At 49.7% G+C, this 21368-nt stretch overlaps 2 protein-coding genes across 2 annotated transcripts in view; both read left to right on the top strand.

Moving 5' to 3' along the window:
* The window catches only part of LOC119976723, a 277796-nt gene extending 265991 nt beyond the window's left edge, over positions 1 to 11805 (top strand). The window contains exons 7-10 of the mRNA XM_038817454.1: positions 1389 to 1430; positions 4217 to 4258; positions 9630 to 9672; positions 11307 to 11805. Coding sequence (XP_038673382.1) covers positions 1389 to 1430; positions 4217 to 4258; positions 9630 to 9672; positions 11307 to 11332 — 153 coding nt within the window. The 3' untranslated portion in view covers positions 11333 to 11805. The remainder of the gene's footprint in view (positions 1 to 1388; positions 1431 to 4216; positions 4259 to 9629; positions 9673 to 11306) is intronic.
* LOC119965474 (polymeric immunoglobulin receptor-like) overlaps positions 1 to 21368 on the top strand; it is a 610457-nt gene that overhangs the window by 370040 nt on the left and 219049 nt on the right. The gene's annotated exons all lie outside the window — the stretch shown is intronic.

Below are 21368 nucleotides of genomic sequence, written 5' to 3'. Positions count from 1 at the left end.
CGGTTCGATTCCTAACTTGGGTCACTGTATGTGTGGAGTCCGCACGTTCTCCCCGAGTCTGCGTGGGTTTCCATCGGGTGCTCCGGTTTCCTCCCACAAGACCCAAAAGACGTGCTTATTAGGTGAATTGGACATTCTGAACGGACAGGGTAGGTACAGGAGAAATTGTTCCCACTCAAACGTACATCAAGAACTAGAGGGCACACATTCACAATAATGAGCATGTGGTGATATAACCACTGTAGATATGAATACTTGCAGTAGGGGGATGTATGGCTGTACCTGTAATACAGGTTCCTCCAGTAAGCCCCTGCCGGCTAGCTCCGCCTACAGGGAGCTTGTGTATAAATATGTGTGTGAGCCACTGAGATCCTATTCAACAGCTGCCGCAGGAGGAATAGCATCACACAGCAATACAGCCTCGATTGTATATGTCTCGAGTCTTTGTGTGCAATTGTTAGTGCCCCAGAGCAAAAGGAGACGAGGTGAGCCAGAGGCAGCCAAGGGCAGCACGGTAGCATTGTAGGGCAGCACGGTAGCATTGTGGATAGCACAATCGCTTCACAGCTCCAGGGTCCCAGGTTCAATTCCGGCTTGGGTCACTGCCTGTGCGGAGTCTGCACATCCTCCCCGTGTGTGCGTGGGTTTCCTCCGGGTGCTCTGGTTTCCTCCCACAGTCCAAAGATGTGCAGGTTAGGTGGATTGGCCATGATAAATTGCCCTTAGTGTCCAAAATTGCCCTTAGTGTTGGGTGGGGTTACTGGGTTATGGGGATAGGGTCGGGTGCTCTTTCCAAGAGCCAGTGCAGACTCGATGGGCTGAATGGCCTCCTTCTGCACTGTAAATTCTAAAAAAAAAAGGTTGACCCAACTTTCTTTCATCAATAAATATGGAGATAATACATTTCGTACAGGAGAAACTGTTCCCACTCAAACGTACATCAAGAACTCGAGGGCACACATTCACAACAATGAGCAAAAGGAGAAGAAGTGAGCCAGAGGTTGAATGAACTTCCTGTGAGGGTGGTGGAGGGAGGTGAAATCGAGATATTCAAAAGGGAATTGGATTGTTATCTGGAAAGTGAGAATGTGCAAGGTTCCGGGGATAAGGCAGGGGTGTGGGTCTCAGTCTAATGTTCTTCCAGAGGGCCAGTACAGACCTGATGGGCCGAGGGGCCTCTTTCTGCACTGGAAAGATTGTGTGAAAGATTCTGAGTGTAATGTACTTTACCTCCTGCTGAATTCAACTGTGTCAGAAATCGGGCACCGTCATGGAAATATAAACCTTTCCAGACTATAATCCCTGATATATTATAATCAGGTTTTAGTAAATTCCCATTTTCGCAACAGCTGCTAAACCCAATCTTCACTGTTTACATTTTGTTTCAGAATTTGGAAGATTCTCCAGCAGATTCTGACCCAACGTACACGGTAAATATCTCTCACTGCAACAAACAGGGATATGTCTGGTGATCAACATTCACCACATGATTAAAGTTTCCTCTTTCTGGGATCTGATTGGTCCCAAGTATTGTATTGACGGTGTTGTGTTCTTTGTATTGTTCTTCAGGATGGTGAAGGAAAATCCCAAGGTGTTTTCAACATATGTAAAGAGCAAGAGGGTAGCCAGAGAAAGGGTTGGTCCATTCAATGATATTGGAGGGAATCTATGTATGGAACCAGAGGAAATGGGAGAGATACTAAATTAATACTTTCCTTCAGTATTCACAAAGAGAAGGATTTGGGGAATGAGAAGTATTGGGAAGTGAGTGTAGATATTCTGAGTCATGTTGATATTAATAAAGAGGAGGTGTTGGGCATCTTAAAAAGCATTAAAGTAGATAAATCCCCAGGGCCTGATGGGATCGACCCCAGAATACTGAGGGAGGCAAGGGAGCAAATTGCTGGGGCCTTGACAGTAATCCTTGTATACAGGGCAGCACGGTAGCATAGTGGTTAGCAAAATTGCTTCACAGCTCGAAGGTCCCAGGTTCGATTCCCAGGTTGGGTCACTGTCTTTGCGGAGTCGGCATGTTCTCTCCGTGTGTGCGTGGGTTTCATCCGGGTGCTCCGGTTTCCGAATATAAAAAATGGAAAATGATGTTGCAGCTGTACAGGACCTCAGTTAGACCTCATTTGGAATATTGTGGACAATTCTGGTCGCCACACTGTCATAAGGATGTGGATGCTTTGGAGAGGGTACAGAAGCGGTTTACTAGGATGTTGCCTGGTATGGAGGGCATTAGCTATGAGGAGAGGTTAGATAAACTCAGTCTGTTCTCACTGGAATGATGGAGGTTGAGTGGCGACCTGATAGAGGTCTACAAGATTATGAGTGGCATGGACAGAGTGGATAGTTAGATGCTCTTTCCCAGGGTAGGAGAGTCAGGTACTAGGGGGCATAGGTTTAAAATACGTGGGAAAAAGTTTAGAACAGATGTGCGAGGCAGGTTTTTTACACAGAGGGTGGTAAATATATGGAAAGCGCTGCCTGGGGAGGTGGTGGGAGCAGGTACAATAGCGGCATTTAAGGGGAATCTGGAGAAATATATGAATAGGGTGGGAATGGAAGGATACAAACTCCGTATGTGCAGGCGGTTTTAGTTTAGACAGGTACCATGGTCGGCGCAGGCTTGGAGGGCCGAAGGGCCTGTTCCTGTGCTGTTTTGTTCTTTGTTCTTCTTTGTTCTTTGAAGGCTGTGGTGTTGACAAAGAACAGCCAGCAGTGTTTAACAAACAAAGCTAATTTATTACACTACACATAATCAGATTCAAACATTTGCTGAGGAATTAGAGAAGTAAAGAATACACTACAAGACTAAACTGTGCTATCAGCTAAACTAATCTCACATCTACCACGACTGACTTCCTTCCACACTCTCTCACTCTATCTCTGAAGTCAAGGAGGAATGTGGTATTTATATGGTTGCTCTAAACCTCCATTTTGTGACGAGAGTCGGAACATTCCATTGACCCTTGATGTTCATTACCAAATCCACATATTGTGACAATAAAGGCAAGTATACAGAGGCCTTCTTAACCACTGTATCCACCTACACTGCTACATTAAGGGATGGGTGTACATGCACACCAAATTGCCTCTGAAACTCGGTGCTTCCCAGGGTCCTGCCGTTTACCAAGATCCCTCTCTTGTAAGTCCTTCTACATTTATCAAAGTCCTTCTACCTGGAGAATTATCTACTTTAGAGCCTGCCACACCACTCAGAACCTCCTCTCTGTCTGCAGTAATCTCTTTAATTATATTGCACTCCTTCTCCCTGATTTCTATACCCACAAGAACATCTTTCCTCAGATACGGACAGCAAAACTGCAGAAAAATACTCGAGGTGTGGCCTCACCAATTCTCCATACAATTCCAGTAAAACATCTCTATTCCTGTATTTAAATCCTCTGGCTATGAAGGCCAGCCGACCATTTGCCTTCTTTACTGCCGGCTGTACCTGCGCGCTTACTTTCAGCGACTGATGCACGAGGACACCCAGGTCTCGCTGATTATCCACCTTTCCCAATTTATATCCATTCAAATTATATTTGACTTCCTATTTTTGCTACTGAAGTGGATAGCCTCACATTTATCCACATTATACTGCATCTGCCATGCATGTGCCCACTCACTCAGCCTGTCCAAATCCTGCTGAAGCATCTCTGCATCCTCCTCACAGCTCACCCTCCCACACAACTTTCTTTCATCAATAAATATGGAGATAATACATTCGTACAGGAGAAACTGTTCCCATTCAAATGTACATCAAGAACTCGAGGGCACACATTCACAATAATGAGCAAAAGGAGAAGAAGTGAGCCAGAGGTTGAATGAACTTCCTGTGAGGGTGGTGGAGGGAGGTGAAATCGAGATATTCAAAAGGGAATTGGATTGTTATCTGGAATGTGAGAATGTGCAATGTTCTGGGGATAAGGCAGGGGTGTGGGTCTCAGTCTAATGTTCTTCCAGAGGGCCAGTACAGACCTGATGGGCCGAGGGGCCTCTTTCTGCACTGGAAAGATTGTGTGAAAGATTCTGAGTGTAATGTACTTTACCTCCTGCTGAATTCAACTGTGTCAGAAATCGGACACCGTCATGGAAATATAAACCTTTCCAGACTATAATTCCTGACACATTATAATCAGGTTTTAGTAAACTCTCATTTTCACAACAGCTACTAAACCCAATCTTCACTATTTACATTTTGTTTCAGAATTTGAAAGATTCTCCAGCAGATTCTGACCCAACGTACACGGTAAATATCTCTCACTGCAACAAACAGGGATATGTCTGGTGATCAACATTCACCACATGATCAAAGTTTCCTCCTTCGACATATAGTAAAATAAATTCCTTAATGCTCGATCAATTGCACAAAGACTTGAGTTGGGTACAACTGAGGCTTTATTGTTCTAAGATGTGTGGCCTCCCACAGCAGCTGGCGAAACGGCTGCAGCATGGAGGACACACATATTTATACTCCGCCTACTGGGCGGAGCCAGCAGGCAGGGACTGCTAATGAACCTGTAGTACAGATCCTGCCATACATCACCTGATAGAAGTGTAACAGTCGTTTACCACATTCACCCCCTGTTAAAATTGAGTCCGGTGGGGGTGGTGGAGAACGATGTACAACAAATGGTTTTCTTTTTACATTTACATTTATAATCTTTGACAGAGGGAGAAAAAAAAATGTCTTTTGAAGTTCAGTGGACCAGTTAGAGGTTTAACCGGTCCGGGGCCTTGATATGCCGCTGTGAGCGACGTAGTGGTGTCGGAGATGCGATGCTGATCCGATGTCCGGTGTCTCCGGGAGCGTGCCAAAATCTTCTTCATCCTCGGGCGTGGGGCAGGGGACTACGGATGGCCCTGGGAGGGGTTGCTGCTGGGAGGGCTGGGGGAGGGTAGATTGGTGCAGGGCTGGGGGGGTGGGGGGGTGTTGAACCTGCTGGTGCCAGGTCCCTGAGGCAGACAGTATCCTGCCGGCCGTCGGGGTACGCCACGTAGGCATACTGGGGGTTTGCATTGAGCAACTGTACCCTTTCCACCAACGGGTCCGCCTTGTGGAGTCGGACGTGCCTACGGAGCAAGACGGTTCCTGGAACTGCAAGCCAAGTCTGGAGCGACACCCCGGATGTGGACTTCCTGGGGAAGGAAAAAGACGTTCATGGGGTGTGTTGTTAGTGACGGTGCAGAGTAGTGACCGAATGGAGTGCCGTGCATCAGGGAGGACCTCCTGCCAGCGGGAGGCTGGGAGGTTCCTGGACTGTAGGGCCACTTGGATGGCCCTCCATACCGTCCCGTTCTCCCTCTCTACCTGTCCGTTTCCCCGGGGGTTGTAGCTGGTCGTCCTGCTGGAGGCGATACCCCCGCTGAGCAGGAACTGACACAGCTCATCACTCATAAAGGAGGATCCCCTGTCACTGTGGATGTAGGCCGGGAAACCGAACAGAGCGAAGATTGTGTTGAGGGCTTTGATGACAATGGCAGACATCATATCGGGGCATGGGATGGCGAAGGGGAATCTGGAGTACTCATCGACCACACTGAGAAAATATGTGTTACGGTTGGTGGAGGGGAGGGGCCCTTTGAAATCCATGCTCAGGCGTTCAATGGGGCGGGAGGCCTTCACCAGGTACGCACGGTCCGGCCTGTAGAATTGCGGCTTGCACTCCGCACAGACATGGCAGTCCCTGGTAATTGTCCGTACTTCCTCGAGGGGGTAGGGCAGATTGCGGGCCTTTATGATATTGTCCAACCATGTGACTCCCGAGTGACAAAGGCTGTCGTGCAGGGTCAGGAGTCGGTCTACTTGTGCGCTGGCACATGTACCTCGGGATAGGGCGTCTGGGGGCTCATTGAGCTCACCGGGGCGATACAAAATCTCGTAATTGTAGGTGGCGAGCTCAATACTCCACCTCAAGATCTTATCATTCTTGATCTTGCCTTGCTGTGTGTTATTGAACATGAAGGCTACCAACCGTTGGTCAGTGAGGAGAGTGAATCTCCTGCCAGCCAGGTAATGCCTCCAATGCCGCACAGCTTCAATGATAGCTTGGGCCTCTTTCTTGATGGATGAGTGTCGAATTTCTGAGGCATGAAGGGTGTGGGAAAAGAATGCCACGGGTCTACCTGCCTGATTGAGGGTGGCGGCCAGGGCAGGGTCTGCCTGCCTGATTGACGGTGGCGGCCAGGGCAGGGTCTGCCTGCCTGATTGAGGGTGGCGGCCAGGGCAGGGTCTGCCTGCCTGATTGAGGGTGGCGGCCAGGGCAGGGTCTGCCTGCCTGATTGAGGGTGGCGGCCAGGGCAGGGTCTGCCTGCCTGATTGAGGGTGGCGGCCAGGGCAGGGTCTGCCTGCCTGATTGACGGTGGCGGCCACGGCGACGTCTGATGCGTCGCACTCTACTTGAAAGGGCAGTGTCTCGTTTACTGCGTGCATCCTGGCCTTGGCAATACCGGCTCTGATACGGGCGAAGGCCCGTTGTGTCTCGGCCATCAGGGGAAAATGGGTGGACTGCATGAGTGGGCGGGTCTTGTCCGGATAGTTTGGGACTCACTGAGCGTAGTACGAAAAGACCTCCAGGCAGCGTTTGAGGGCCTTGAGTCGGTGGGGGATGGGGAGCTCCATGAGGGGGCGCATGCGGTCGGGATCGGGCCCCAGAACTCCGTTCTGGACCACATAGCCGAGTATGGCTAAGCGGGTCGCACTAAACACGCACTTCTCCTTGTAGTAGGTGAGGAGAGTGGCGGTGTGGAGAAATTTGGCAAGGTTGGCATTGTGGCCCTGCTGATCATGGCCGCAGATGGTGATGTTGTCTCGGTATAGGAAGGTGGCCTGCAAACCGTACTGTCGACCATTCGGTCCATCTCCCTTTGGAAGACTGAGACCCCGTTGGTGACGCCGAAGGGAACCCTGAGGAAGTGATAGAGGCGGCCATCTGCCTCAAAGGCAGTGTATGGACGGTCCAATTTCCAAATGGGGAGCTGGTGGTAGGTGGATTTGAGATCTACAGTTGAGAAGACCCGGTACTGTGCAATCTGATTGACCATATCAGACATAGCGAGGGAGGGGGTACGCGTCGAGCTGCGTGTACCGATTGATGGTCTGGCTGTAGTCCATGACCATTCTGTGTTTCTCCCCAGTTTTAACTACTACCACTTGGGCTCTCCAGGGGCTGTTGCTGGCCTAGATGATACCTTCCCAAAGCAGCCGCTGGACCTCGGACCTGATGAAGATCCTGTCCTGGGTGCTGTACCATCTGCTCCAAGTGGCAACGGGTTTGCAATCTGAGGTTAGATATGCGAAGAGGGAACGTGGATCGACCTTTAGGGTCGCGAGGCCGCACACTGTGAGGGGTGGTAGGGGCCTGCCGAATTTCAGGGTTAGGCTCTGGAGGTTGCACTGGAACTCCAGGCCTCGCAGTAGGGCAGCGTAGAGGTTAGGGAGGATGTAGAGACGGAAGCCGCTGAATTCTACGCCCTGGACCTTGAGTGTGACCGTACAGTAACTGCGGATCGCCACGGAATGGGATCTGGAGGCCAGGGGGATTCTTTGATTGGCGGGGTGTACCGCGAGGGAGAAGCTCCTTACCGTAACCGGGTGGATGAAGCTCTCCGTGCTCCTGGAGTCCAGCAGGCAAGAGGTCACGTGCCCGTTGACTTTAACGCTGGTCGATGCGGTGACCAGCTTGTGCGGACGAGGCTGCTCGATGGTCACTGAGGCGAGTCGTAGGCGGTCGTCGCTGGTGTCAGATGATGGGGAGCCCGGGGGGCCCCGATCCTGGAACGCTGGCAGTGCCCATGGGCCGCACGTGTTGCTCGGAGGGGAAGATGGCGGCGCCCACTGGCCACGCTTGGTCCGGGGAGGTGAAGATGGCGGCGCCCATTGTCCATAACGAGGGGGGTGGGGTTGATAGTTCCGGCTGGACAGGCCTGGCACACCGCGGCAAAGTGCCCCTTCTTGCCGCAAGCCTTACAAAGGGCAGCGTGGGCCGGGCACCGTTGGTGGGGGTGTCTTGGCTGCAAAAAATAACATCGGCGACCCCGTGGTTTGCTGACTGGTGCGTGGCGCAGACGTATTGGCTGGGTAAGGGTAAGGGTCCCGCTGGGTAAGGCCCCCGCTGGGTAAGGCCCCGCTGGGTAAGGCCCCCGCTGGGTAAGGGCCCCGCTGGGTAAGGCCCCGCTGGGTAAGGGTCCCGCTGGGTAAGGGCCCCGCTGGGTAAGGGCCCTGCTGGGTAATGCCCCCCCCTCTGGGTAAGGGCGCCGCTGGGTAAGGCCCCCGCTGGGTAAGGCCCCCGCTGGGTAAGGGTCCCGCTGGGTAAGGCCCCCGCTGGGTAAGGCCCCCGCTGGGTAAGGGTCCCGCTGGGTAAGGCCCCCGCTGGGTAAGGCCTCCGCTGGGTAAAGCCCCCGCTGTGTAAGGCCCCGCTGGGTATGGGCCCCGCAGGGTAAGGACCCGCTGGGTAAGGCCCCCGCTGGGTAAGGCCCCCGCTGGGTAAGGCCCCCGCTGGGTAAGGGCCCCGCTGGGTAAGGGCTCCGCTGGGTAAGGCCCCCGCTGGGTAAGGGCCCCGCTGGGTAAGGGCCCGCTGGGTAAGGCCCCCGCTGGGTAACGGCCCCGCTGGGTAAGGGCCCCCCGCTGGGTAAGGCCCCCGCTGGGTAAGGCCCCCGCTGGGGCAGCCGTCTGTGGGGCCCACGATGTGTAGGAGGGGTGGGCCGCGTGGCTGGGTGTGTAGGCCTGAACGTTGCACGAGGTGACCGTCATGGAGAACGCCAGTTTCTTGGTCTCCACTAGGACGAGCGTGGGCCCCTCTAACAGTCGCTGGCGTATGAGGTCCGACCCAATCCCTGTAACAAACGCGTCCCACATAAGGAGATTTGAATGTTCAGTGGCCGTAACGGCCTGACAGTCACAATCCCGGATCAGTGGGATTTAAGCGTAATTCTCCTTGAGAAGCGGCATGGCTTCGGCATAGTTCGGCATGTCCAGGATTAGCGGAATGACGCTGGAGTTCAACCTTGAGGGCAGGATCTGTATCTCCTGAGCCTCCGAGACAGGGGTGGACGCGGAGTTGATGTACGCCTCGAAACAAGCTAGCCAATGTTGAGAGTCCGTTTTGGCGTCGCTTGAATGCGGATCCAGCTGCAGGCGATCCGGTTTGATATTCCCGTAACAGCCTCCCCGAACAGGCGCCGGAATGTGGTGACTAGGGGCTTTTCACAGTAACTTCATTGAAGCCTAATCGCGACAATAAGCAATTTTCATTTTTCATATGGAGGACCATCTTTCGAAAATCTTAGAGCAATAAATTGATGCAAATATTTGAGTTGGATACAACTGAGGCTTTATTGCTCTAAGATATGTGGCCTCCCACAGCAGCTGGCAAAATGGCTGCAGCATGGAGAACACACATATTTATACTCCGCCTCTTGGGCGGAGCCAGCAGGCAGGGTCTACTAACGAACCTGTAGTACTGGTCCTGCCAGACATCACCTAATAGAATTTCAACAGTTACCGCACTCCTTTTGCCCATAAACAGCTATCATTAGAATGTAGAACATTTCCAAATAAACCTCTCATTGTGCACGTGTGACACGATCAAAATTTCTAACATGTCTCTATTTTCCCTCAGGCATTACAGCAACCAACTTCGTCTGTGTACAGTGAGATTAAAGGTATGTTTCTATTACACTGAACAGAGGGTCAGGGAAAGCAGGTGAATTCTGTCACTTTTTGTATAAATGGTGAAACTGGGAAAGCCTGACTCAAAATGGACCCATTTCAGCAACACTGCAGAGAATCGATAGAGAGCAGGGAATCCAGTCTGACAATGGACCATTATTATCCTCATGTGGTAATATATTTCATGTTGTGTGTATAAAGAACACAGAAAAGTACAGCACAGGAACAGGCCCTTCGGCCCTCCAAGCCTGCACAGATTGTGATGCCTGACTGAACTAAAACCTTCTGCACTTCCGGGGTCCGTATCCCTCTATTCACTGGCTGTGTGGAGTCTGCACATTCTCCCCGTGTTTGCGTGGGTTTCCTCCGCGTGCTCTGGTTTCCTCCGAATGGCCTCCTTCTGCACTGTATGTTCTCTGTTCTATTCACATCCTATTCATGTAATTGTCAAGATGCCTCTCAAACGTCGCTATAGTATCTCCTTCCACCACCTCCTCCCGCAGAGCATTCCAGGCACCCACCACACTCTGTGTAAAAAACCTGCCTCGAACATCTCCTCTAAACTTTGCCCCTCGAACCTATGACCCTGGGTAAGTGAATTTTTCACCCTGGGAAAAAGCCTCTCATGATCCACTCTCTCCATGCTACTCATCATTTTATAAATCTCTGTCAGGTCGCCCCTCAGCCTCCGTCATTCCAATCAAAACAATCAGAGTTTATCCAACCTCCCCACATAACTAATACATAGAAACATAGAAAATAGAAGCAGGAGGAGGCCATTCGGCCCTTCGAGCCTGCTCCCACATTCATTCTGATCATTGCTGATCATCAAGTTCAATACCCTCCAGGCCAGACCTGGTAAACCTCTTCTGTACTCTCTCCAAAGCACCCACATCCTTCTGGTAGTGTGCTGACCAGAATTGTTCACAATATTCGAAATGCGGCCGAACTAAGGTTCTGTACAGCTGCAGCATGACTTGCCATTTCTTATACTCAATGCCGTGACAGATCAAGGCAAGCAGGCCGTTTGCCTTCTTGACTACCCGATCCACCTGTGCTGCCACTTTCAGTGACCTGTGGACCTGTACGGCCAGATCCCTCTGCCTGTCAATACTCTGAAGGGCTCTGCCATTTACTGTGTTATTCCACCTGTATCAGACCTTCCAAAATGCATTACTTCAAATTTGTCCATCATATATAACCAATCGATACACACATATTCACAGGTACAAAGATAGACCGAAATATCTACAGACAGACACACATTCCCAAATGTACACAGACACACAGACACGTGTACACGTTCACATATACTGACACACAGATATTCAATAACATGTACACATACATTTCCAGCCATGATTCCCAGTGTATGGAGTGGGAATACTGAACAATTTTCCTTTCATATCCACTCGGTGTTCAGACCAACTGTAGCCCCGACTGTCATTCCATCTGGGATCAGCTCACTCTGTGCAGGCTGGAGATGGAGTCTGGGAGTTTCCCCGTCATTAAGAACAGAGTTACAATCTGGACAAACTCCTCAGAGGAGCTGAAATTATCCTTTATTCTCACGTTGGCTGCAGCTTTAGTTTTGGAAACTAATCTATTTTTAATTTTGTTTGAACAGGCAATAGACAAGCTCCCGGCTCCTGAACTTCAGAAATTATCCTTCGATATGACACCATTCCGAGGCCAGGAGCATAAGGACGATTAGGAACATGATCAAAATAGTGTCATTATTTCATAGCTCAACTCCTTATACTCACATTCTTCCCACATCCCCAATTCTACCCACCATCTTTTTCCATTTCCCCAGGCTGAACTGCCAGCTTCTCACCAAACTATCTCCCTTTGTTCCCATCCCTTTGGTAATTTGAAAGATATAGCCAGCTTTCCAGAAGGGGTATAAAACTGCAGGTGAGACGGGGTCAGAATCTCAGGAAAAGCCAGTCTTATTCAAGTGAGAATGCAAAGTGCTCATGAAAATGGTTTTTGGTTTATTGGATTTTGTTTTTGAATTGGAACAGTTAAGGGGGAATTCATTCAGTGTTATACATAGATTACTGTAGCTGTGTTGTGTCTTTATGTTTGTAATTGATAAATATTATCAAAAACTCTTGCTGTGTGTTTATATATATATGTTAACTAAGTTCTTAGAATAAAGCTTGTTTTGATTAAAGTGTCGAGGAAAACTGATGAATCACAACTGAAGGAAGGCTGTTGTGCTCAACCTTGTCAAATTCAACAGAAAGGTTGTAGGTCAGGTGGACTTCATAATATACTTTGGAGTTTCTGAGACCTGGCCCATAAAATCAGACAGAACATTCCAGATCCTCACCACTCGCTGTGTGAATCTGCCTCCACCTCACTCACAGACAGAACATTCCGGATCCTAACCCCTCGCTGTGTGAATCTGCCTCCACCACACTCTCAGACAGAACATTCCGGATCCTAACCCCTCGCTGTGTGGCTCTGCCTCCACCACACTCACAGACAGAACATTCCGGATCCTAACCACTCGCTGTGTGAATCTGCCTCCACCACACTCTCAGACAGTACATTCCGGATCCTAACCACTCGCTGTGTGAATCTGCCTCCACCTCACTCACAGACAGAACATTCCGGATCCTAACCCCTCGCTGTGTGAATCTGCCTCCACCACACTCTCAGACAGAACATTCCGGATCCTAACCCCTCGCTGTGTGGCTCTGCCTCCACCACACTCACAGACAGAACATTCCGGATCCTAACCACTCGCTGTGTGAATCTGCCTCCACCACACTCTCAGACAGAACATTCCGGATCCTAACCACTCGCTGTGTGAATCTGCCTCCACCACGGTCTCAGACAGAACATTCCGGATCCTAACCACTCGCTATGTGAATCTGCCTCCACCACACTCACAGACAGAACATTCCGGGTCCTAACCACTCGCTGTGTAAATCTGTCTCCACCACACTCTCAGATAGAACATTCCGGATCCTAACCACTCGCTGTGTGAATCTGCCTCCACCACATTCTCAGACAGAACATTCCGGATCCTAACCACTCGCTGTGTGAATCTGCCTCCACCACACTCTCAGACAGAACATTCCGGATCCTAACCACTCGCTGTGTGAATCTGCCTCCACCACACTCTCATACAGAACATTCCGGATCCTAACCACTCGCTGTGTGAATCCTTCCTCCACCACACTCTCATACAGAACATTCCGGATCCTAACCACTCGCTGTGTGAATCTGCCTCCACCACACTCTCAGACAGAACATTCCCGATCCTAACCACTCGCTATGTGAATCTGCCTCCACCACGGTCTCAGACAGAACATTCCGGATTCCAACCAGTCGCTGTGTGAATCTGCCTCCACCACACTCTCAGACAGAACATTCGAATCCTAACCACTCGCTGTGTGAATCTGTCTCCACCACACTCTCAGACAGAACATTCCGGATCCTAACCACTCGCTATGTGAATCTGTCTCCACCACACTCTCATACAGTACATTCCAGATCCGAACCACTCGCTGTGTGAATCTGTCTTCACCACACTCTCAGACAGAACATTCCGGATTCCAACCATTCGCTGTGTGAAAAGGTTTCTCCTGGGCTTCAGTAACTGCTCTCTCCACCTGTCCTGCCACTTTCAATGATTTCTGCACATTAACCCCCAGCTGGTGCCTGTCCCCCACACTCTCTACACTTCATTCCACATTCTATTCTGGTTTAGCTCAAAAATAATCTGCCAGGCCATCCTTTCTTGCTCCTAATTTTGTCTCCTTGATCACTGCCAGTTGAGGCTGAGAGTAACTGAGTGACCTGGCATGACTGCATCCAAATGATTCATTGAGTGGGAAGAGATCGGACATGAGAACGGGAGGGTGTGGGATTACTGACACCAGAAGTGTGGTCAGATGGTCAATAGGATAGAGGAGGTTTGTGTGGAAATGTAAGAAATTCGAGATGGTGTTTATTACAGTAAAGTTCAGTTTTTAGGCCTCCTCATTCTCAGTCCATAGTTTTCTGGTTTATTTTTGATGTTTCAGTTGTTTTCTACTAGACTCTGATTTGAAGATCCAAGTGTGCAGTGTACGTCTGATTTCAGAATGTTGTGTTGAATATAAGGCCCAGAAACAGATCATTCAGCACAATGAGCCCATGCAGTCCATGTCCAAATGCAGCAAGACCTGGACAATATCCAGGCTTGGACTGACAAGTGGCAAGTTACATTTATACCACACAAGTGCCGGTCAATGACCATCTCCAACAAGAGAGAATCTAACCATCGCCCCGTTACAGTCAATGGCATTATCATTGCTGAATCCCCCACTATCAACATCCTGGGGGTTCCCATTGACCAGAAACTGAACTGAATCAGGGATATAAATACTGTGGCTACCGGAGCAGATCAGATACTGTGAATTCAGCAGCGAGAAACCCACCTCCTGGCTCCCCAAACCTTGGCTGGGATTCTCCAGTGTCCGACGCCGATACCATAATCGGCGATCCAGCGGAGAATCCCTGTTTCCGACCGAATTGGGGGCGGCGCCAGTTTTCGGATTCTCCGCTCCCTCCAATACAGCATCATCGGTGAGCACGCCGCACGCCGTTGGGACGGCCTCAGGAGGTTATCTGAAGGCCCTCCCCCGAAGCTCCGCCCCCGATGGGCCGAGTTCCTGACGGCGGGGATCCCGTGTGCTCTCAGTTTTGGTGAAGCCGGCATGGCGGCTGCGGACTGTGTCCAACATCGCCACAGTCGGGCGGGAGCCATTCTGCTGGCCGGTGGGGGGGGGGGGGGGGGGGAGCGGTGACAGCTGGAGAGAACGGTGACAGCTGGGGGGGGGGGGGGGGGGGGGGCGGTGACAGCTGGGGGGAGCGGTGACAGCTGGGGGGAGCGGTGACGGCTGGGGGGAGCAGTGCGGAATGGCCTGGGGGTGGCGAGGAGGTGTCCGGGGAGGGGGGGAGCGGTGACGGCTGGGGGGAGCGGTGCGGAATGGCCTGGGGGTGGCGAGGAGGTGTCCGGGGGGGGAACTACCTGACAGGTTGGTTCCGCGTGGGACCATGCTGTACGGCGGAACCGCTGCAGATCGTCGCCGTGCGCAGGCACGGTCACAGACGCGGCAATTCTCCGGCCGTTTATATCGGGAAGGCCGTGCTTTTTATGTGGCACGGTTCCTAGCCCCTCACTGGTCAGAGGATCAGTGCGGCGGGGGGGGGGGGGGGGGGGGGGGGGGGGGGGATGGGACGGGACGGCGGAGGGGGCAAAACCATCCTCCGGACGCAGCCTCAAAATCGGAGAATCCAGCCCCATGTCCCCATATCTCACATCCACAAGGTACAAGTCAGGAGTGCGATGGAATACTTTCCACTTTCCTGGATGAGTGCAGCTCCAACAACACTGAGCAAACTGAAGACCTTCCAGGACAAAGCAGCCCGCTTGATTTACACCCCATCCACCAGCCTCAACATATACTTTCCCCAGCACGGACGCACAGTCCCAGCCGTCTGTACCATCCACAAGATGCACAGCAGCAACTCACCAAGGCTCCTTTGGCAGCTCTTTCCAAATCTTTGACTTCTACAATCTAGAAGGACAGGAGCAGCAGATACCTGGGATCACCACTATCTGCAAATTCCCCTCCACTCACTCACCATCCTGATTTGGAAATATATCGCTGTTCCTTCACTGTCACTGGGTCAAAATCCTGGAACTCCCTCCCTAACAGCACTGTGGGTGTACCTACTCCACATGGACTGCAGCGGTTCAAGAAGGCAGCTCACCCCCACCTTCACATGGGGCAGTTAGGGATGGGCAATAAATGCTGGTCCAGTCAGCAACATCCCACATGATGTGAAAGTATTTCAATAACAGTCCATGCTGGGATTTATGCTCGATTTAAACCTCCTGCAATCCTTTCCCATCAAACCATCAACATATCCTGCCTCATCCTTATTTGTTTACTTCACTTCCCCAAAACTGTGTCTGTGCCACTTGCTTCAATTAGGAAATAGAGAAGTTTCGAAGTTATTTGTATTTGTGGGTATACAAAGTTATAGTTTCAAATAAACTGAATTTTGTGTTTCTGTATGTGTGTGCTAAAAATGAAATAAAACTTCAATTTTAATCTGATTTCTTAAATGTTGCCTGAAAATCTGTTGGTTGGTTTTGATGCCTGCATTGTAATGATGGTTTTACAAAACAGGTAACCAGGGGCCCAGACAAAGACAGTTAGAACAGTTAGTTCAGGAGAAAGGAGGTAAACGGGGAGTGCCCACCCCAAAATTAATGTGGCAGCCCCTGATTGGACTTTATCGATCGGGCTGATCGAACCGTGATCAATTGAGAAATATGGAAAAAAGGTTCTGTTCAGTGAATTCAGGAGCAGAGAGAAAGGCTCCCAGTTAAGGTGTAGACCTGGAGCATGGCGGCTTGCAAGATGTTTGCTTACAACTTATGCAGCCTGTAAAACAGTTGCATTCTGTTGGCACAGCTGGGATCCTGGGAAAGTGTGTGAAAGCTTGAAGGCACATGACAATCCAGGGCATGGGAATAACTGAAGGAGAGTTTGGAACCCTGGAGGTGGATCCTTGGTGAGAACACAGATCCAACGTTGGCTCAGTAACAGGAAACAAAGGGGAATGGTTGATGGCTGCCCTTGCGATTGGGAAGCTGTTTCAACTGGTGTTCCGCAGGGCTCGGTGTTGGCACACCTGCTCTTTGTTTTATATATTAACGATTTGGACTTGAACACGGGATGGTGGGGGCACGATTGGAAATTTGCAGATGACACAAAAATTGTCCGTGCAGTGGATGGTGTAGAGGATAGCTGTCAGCTCCAAAATAATATCGGTGGGTTGGTGGAGTTGGCAGAAATTAATCAATGTTTTATTCCCTTGTTAAAAGTTCATCGGCAGCCCTGTGACTCTGTTCAGTAGCTGCCAATTAAGTATCGAAACAGAAATGGTGGGAATCTCCGTCGGCCGACGCTGCAATCAGGAAAGGTGATTGGGCGGAGAAACGGTCGTGAGGACAAAATGGAGGCCGGAGCTGGCTGCCCGACAGAATGCCACACTCCGGTGCCTCAACGGCGGTGTCAATGCATTCTACTCTGCATGTACAGTAAACACCGTTCACATATCATTAGCGGGCCTGAGCCGGTATTCTCCGGGGCTTCCGCGATGCTCCGCCTCCATCGGGAGGAATTACCGACGCCGTGTTTCACTTGTGGTTTCAATAATCGGGAAACAGGCTCCGTGGCTGCTGAGGGAGAGAGAGGGGGTACGGAAAGTGTCCAACATCGCTATAGTGTGCTGACAGCTGTGCCGCTGGCCGGGGGGCTTCTGCCAGGGTCTCGGGGGGAGTAGTGGAGGGGGGGGGGGTGGTGGCCAGGAGGTGGGCTGTGGGGTCAGGCTGGACGGGCACGGAACACCATTGCCGCAGGTGGCAAGGCAGCCATGCGGCTGCACACACTACCGACTGCTCACTGTGAACTTAGTGCCACAGGTCGTATGGGTGACCCCCAGCCCACCCCCTCCCCATCCCCAGGTATCCTCTGGCTTCAGCTGACCCATCAGCGGGATGGACACGCTCCAGCACAACCGGTGCCCTCTTACTGGCTGGGATGAGTGTGTGTGCGGAGTGGGGTGCGAATATACAGCTGCAGCTTGTCAGCCACTCGAGTGTCAATCCCAACTCCGGTATATTCGACACCGTTTCCCATTGGAATCGCCCGTGTCCCACATGGTGCCGGTGCTAGCCCATTTACGGTTGATGAATTTCTCCGGGAGCGGCGGCAGTTTTGCTGCCGTAGAATTCCCTCGATTCTGTCCCGCCCTCAGCACGGAGAATCCCGCCCAATATCTCTCAAGCTGGGTTCCACTCTGGGATCTGACTCGATGCACTAACATCAGCTGGGATCGTAACATTTGAACCACTCCACGTGGGAGCGAGTTCCACATTCCCATTGCTCTCTGGGTAAATGCTGCCCTCTGAATTACCCATTGGATTTATTAGTGACCGTCTGATATTGATGGCCTCTATTTTCACTCTTCTCCACAAATGGAGACACTCTCTGTTTACTCTGTCAACACCTGCCATCATTTTAAAGATGTTGATTCGATCACTCATTTTTCTTCACTTTTGAAGAGAAAGGGCCCCAGCCTAATTATCTTTTCCCAATTGGAATAGTTTCCAATCCCGGTGTGATTCTTGTAAATCCTCTTAGCACCTTCTTCAAAGCCTCTATTTCTGATTTATAAAATGGTGATCAGAAATGTGCACTGTCGTCCAAATGGTGTTGGACCAAAGCTTGTAAACCCCTCAGCTTAGAACATAGAACAGTACAGCACAGAACAGGCCCTTCGGCCCTCGATGTTGTGCCGAGCTTTGTCCGAAACCAAGATCAAGCTATCCCACTCCCTGTCATTGTGGTGTGCTCCATGTACCTATCCAATAATGACTTGAAAGTTCCTCCAGTGTCCGACTCCACTATCACAGCAGGCAGTCCATTCCACACCCTAAGTACTCTCTGAGTAAAGAACCTACCTCGGACATCCCTCCTATATCTCCCACCCTGAATCTTACAGTTATGCCCTCTTGTTACAGCTACATCCCCCCAAGGAAATAGTCTCTGAACATCCACTCTATCTATCCCCCTCATCATCTTATAAACCTCCATTAAGTCGCCTCTCATTCTCCTCCATGTTAGACGTATTAGATGCTGTGGTTTGAAGAGACAAAAGTCTGTTCCTTTTTCACCAACACATTTTTATTTCTTCCAACAGAGTCTGCACAAAACTCTACACATCACCAGACCCAGAGGCCACCTGAAGCCCCTTTACAGATCAGTGTCAATAAACACTTAACATAAATGAGACAACTAATTGCAATGTCTCTTAACCCATTACTTAACAGTCTCCCCTTCCTTGGAGAAAAAAAAACAATTAGGTTTTTTTGTTTGGAAGGGGGAAAAAACCCAGTCACAGAAACAGGCGCCCTTCATTAATAATATCCAAAATTTTCCACGAACTATCCACTCTTTTCTTAAAACTGTCTGACAGTTGATAGCTACTGTTGACCCATTTAATTTTTGTTATTTCCCCTCTGTCCAACATCTGCTTCAAACTTGCGATGTCTATCTGGAACCTCTTTTCATTGACACTTTTTGTAGAGTGCACATTTTCCCACCGGGATTTATTGTCAATGTGACAGTCAATAGGTATATTACCCAAATCCCATAATCCCAAAATTTCTGTCAGTATCTGACTTAGATAAAAGGCCATATCCAGCGCTTCCACAAGGCTTAACGTCTCAGCAGCCAAAGTGCTTTTGACCACTCTCCTTATTTTCTTTGTTTCCCACACAAGAGGGCAACATTTACCATTGTTCCCCAAAAGGAAAATTATAACACCTCCTCCGCTTGAAACCCCATCACATAAATTTGCATAGGACGCATCACTACAAACTATGAGTTTCAAATGCCTAACGTCTCCTAAAACCGGGAACTTCAAAACACGCTGCTGCATTTTTAGTTTGGCCAACGCTTCATTTGCTCTTATTATGTCTTCCACTGTGGGATCATTCATTTTTGTACTCAACTCTTCAGACATCAAAACTCATGTCCGGTCTAGTCTGTCTCCCTAACCAGTTCAGTTGCCCTATTAAACTTCGCAGTTGCTCTTTTTCTATCTTTGAAACCATTGCGTCTTTTTGTGAAACTCGGCCATGACTAATTGCTATTGGGCTGATGCTTTCCAAGTTTGCTGACGTAAAGTTGCCCCTAACTTAGTCTGTCCAATTTCCAGTCCAATATATTTAAATCCACCGGAATCCTGACTTCCAACCCTGAATTCTTTACATCAAACCAGAGATTACAATAGCTTCAAAATCACTAGTCCCACCCCACAAAAAATCATCAACATGCATCATAAAGATGCCAGAAAGATTTCCTTTATAGTGCCAGTAAAACATTGCAGGATCTGCTTTCAACGGGCAACAGCCTAGCTTTAACAAAACTGACCTTACCGAAAAGTACCACACTCTATATGCATCATTTAATCCATATACATATTTGTTCAACTTCCAGATTATCCCTTCTGTGTTAGCTGCTTCTTTAGGAGGACAGAGAAAAATGTCTCTCTGGAGCTGATGCCCCTGCAAAAAGGCAGCTTTTATATCTATAGATTTGAATTCCCATGCCTTTGTGGCTAATAGAGCCAAGAAAATCTTTAAAATAACCTTTCCTGCTGTACAGAAAGAAGTCTTACAACACCAGGTTAAAGTCCAACAGGTTTGTTTCAAACACGAGCTTTCGGAGCACTGCTCCTTCCTCAGGTGAATGGAGAGATATTTTCCACAAACATTTATATAGACAAAGTCAGAGATGCCAGACAAGGCTTGGAATGCGAGCGTTTGCGGGTAATCAAATCATTACAGATCCAGAGATAGGGGTAACCCCAGGTTAAATAGGTGTGAATTGTCTCAAGCCAGGACAGTTGGAAGGATTTTGCAAGTCCAGGCCAGATGGTGGGGGGTGAATGTAATGCGACATGAATCCAAGATCCCGGTTGAGGCCGCACTCATGCGTGCGGAACTTAGCTATAAGTTTTTGCTCGGCAATTCTGCGTTGTCGCATGTCCGGAAGACCGCCTTGGAGAACGCTTACCCGGAGATCAGAGGACATCATTAAAGATCAAAGCCAAAGGCTCAGCAATTTCCTCCCTAGCTTCCCAGAGAATCCTAGGATAAATCCCATCCAGCCCAGGGGACTGATCTATTTGTCAGAAGCCCAGGGGACTTGCCAGTATTGCTAACACCTCCTCCTTGTGAAACTCAAGCCCTTCTAGTCTGGTAGCCTGAATCTCAGTATTCTCCTCGACAACATTGTCTTTTTCCTGTGTGAATACTAACGAAAAACATTCATTTAACACCTCTCCTATCTCCTTGGACTCCACGCACAACTTCCCACTACTGTCCTTGACTGGCCCTACTCTTAACCTTGTCATTTTTTTATTCCTGACATATCTATAGAAAGCTTTAGGGTTATCCTTGATCGTACCTGCCAAAAACTTCTCATGTCCCCTCCTGGCTCTTCTTAGCTCTCTCTTTAGATTCTTCCTAGCTAACTTGTAACTCTTGAGCGCCCTAACTGAACATCAACGTCGCATCTTTACAGAAGCCTCCTTCTTCCTCTTGACAAGTGTTTCAACTGCTTTAGTAAATCACGGTTTCATCGCTCGACCACTTCCTCCCTGCCTGACAGGTACATACTTATCAAGGACACGCAGTAGCTGTTCCTTGAACAAGCTCCACATTTCCATTGTGCCCATTCCCTGCAGTTTTCCTCTCCAGCCGATGCATTCTAAGTCTTGACTCATCACATCATAATTGCCTTTCCCCCAGATATAACACTTTCCCTGTGGTATATACCTATCCCTTTCCATCACTAAAGTAAACGTAATCGAATTGTGGTCACTATCACCAAAGTGCTCACCTATCTCCAAATCTAACACCTGTCCTGGTTCATTACCCAGTACCAAATCCAATACGGCCTCGCCTCTCGTTGGCCTATCTACATACTGCATCAGGAAACCCTCCTGTACACATTGGACAAAAACGGACGCATCTAAAGTAATCAAACTATAGGGCTTCCAGTCAATATTTGGAAAGTTAAAGTCCCCCATTACAACTACC

Source organism: Scyliorhinus canicula, chromosome 1 (genome assembly GCF_902713615.1).
Source record: "Scyliorhinus canicula chromosome 1, sScyCan1.1, whole genome shotgun sequence".
In the NCBI taxonomy this organism is placed as follows: Eukaryota; Metazoa; Chordata; class Chondrichthyes; order Carcharhiniformes; family Scyliorhinidae; genus Scyliorhinus; species Scyliorhinus canicula.
The sequence above is the reverse complement of the archived record's forward strand: the minus strand, read 5'-3'. Positions and strand labels throughout refer to the sequence as shown.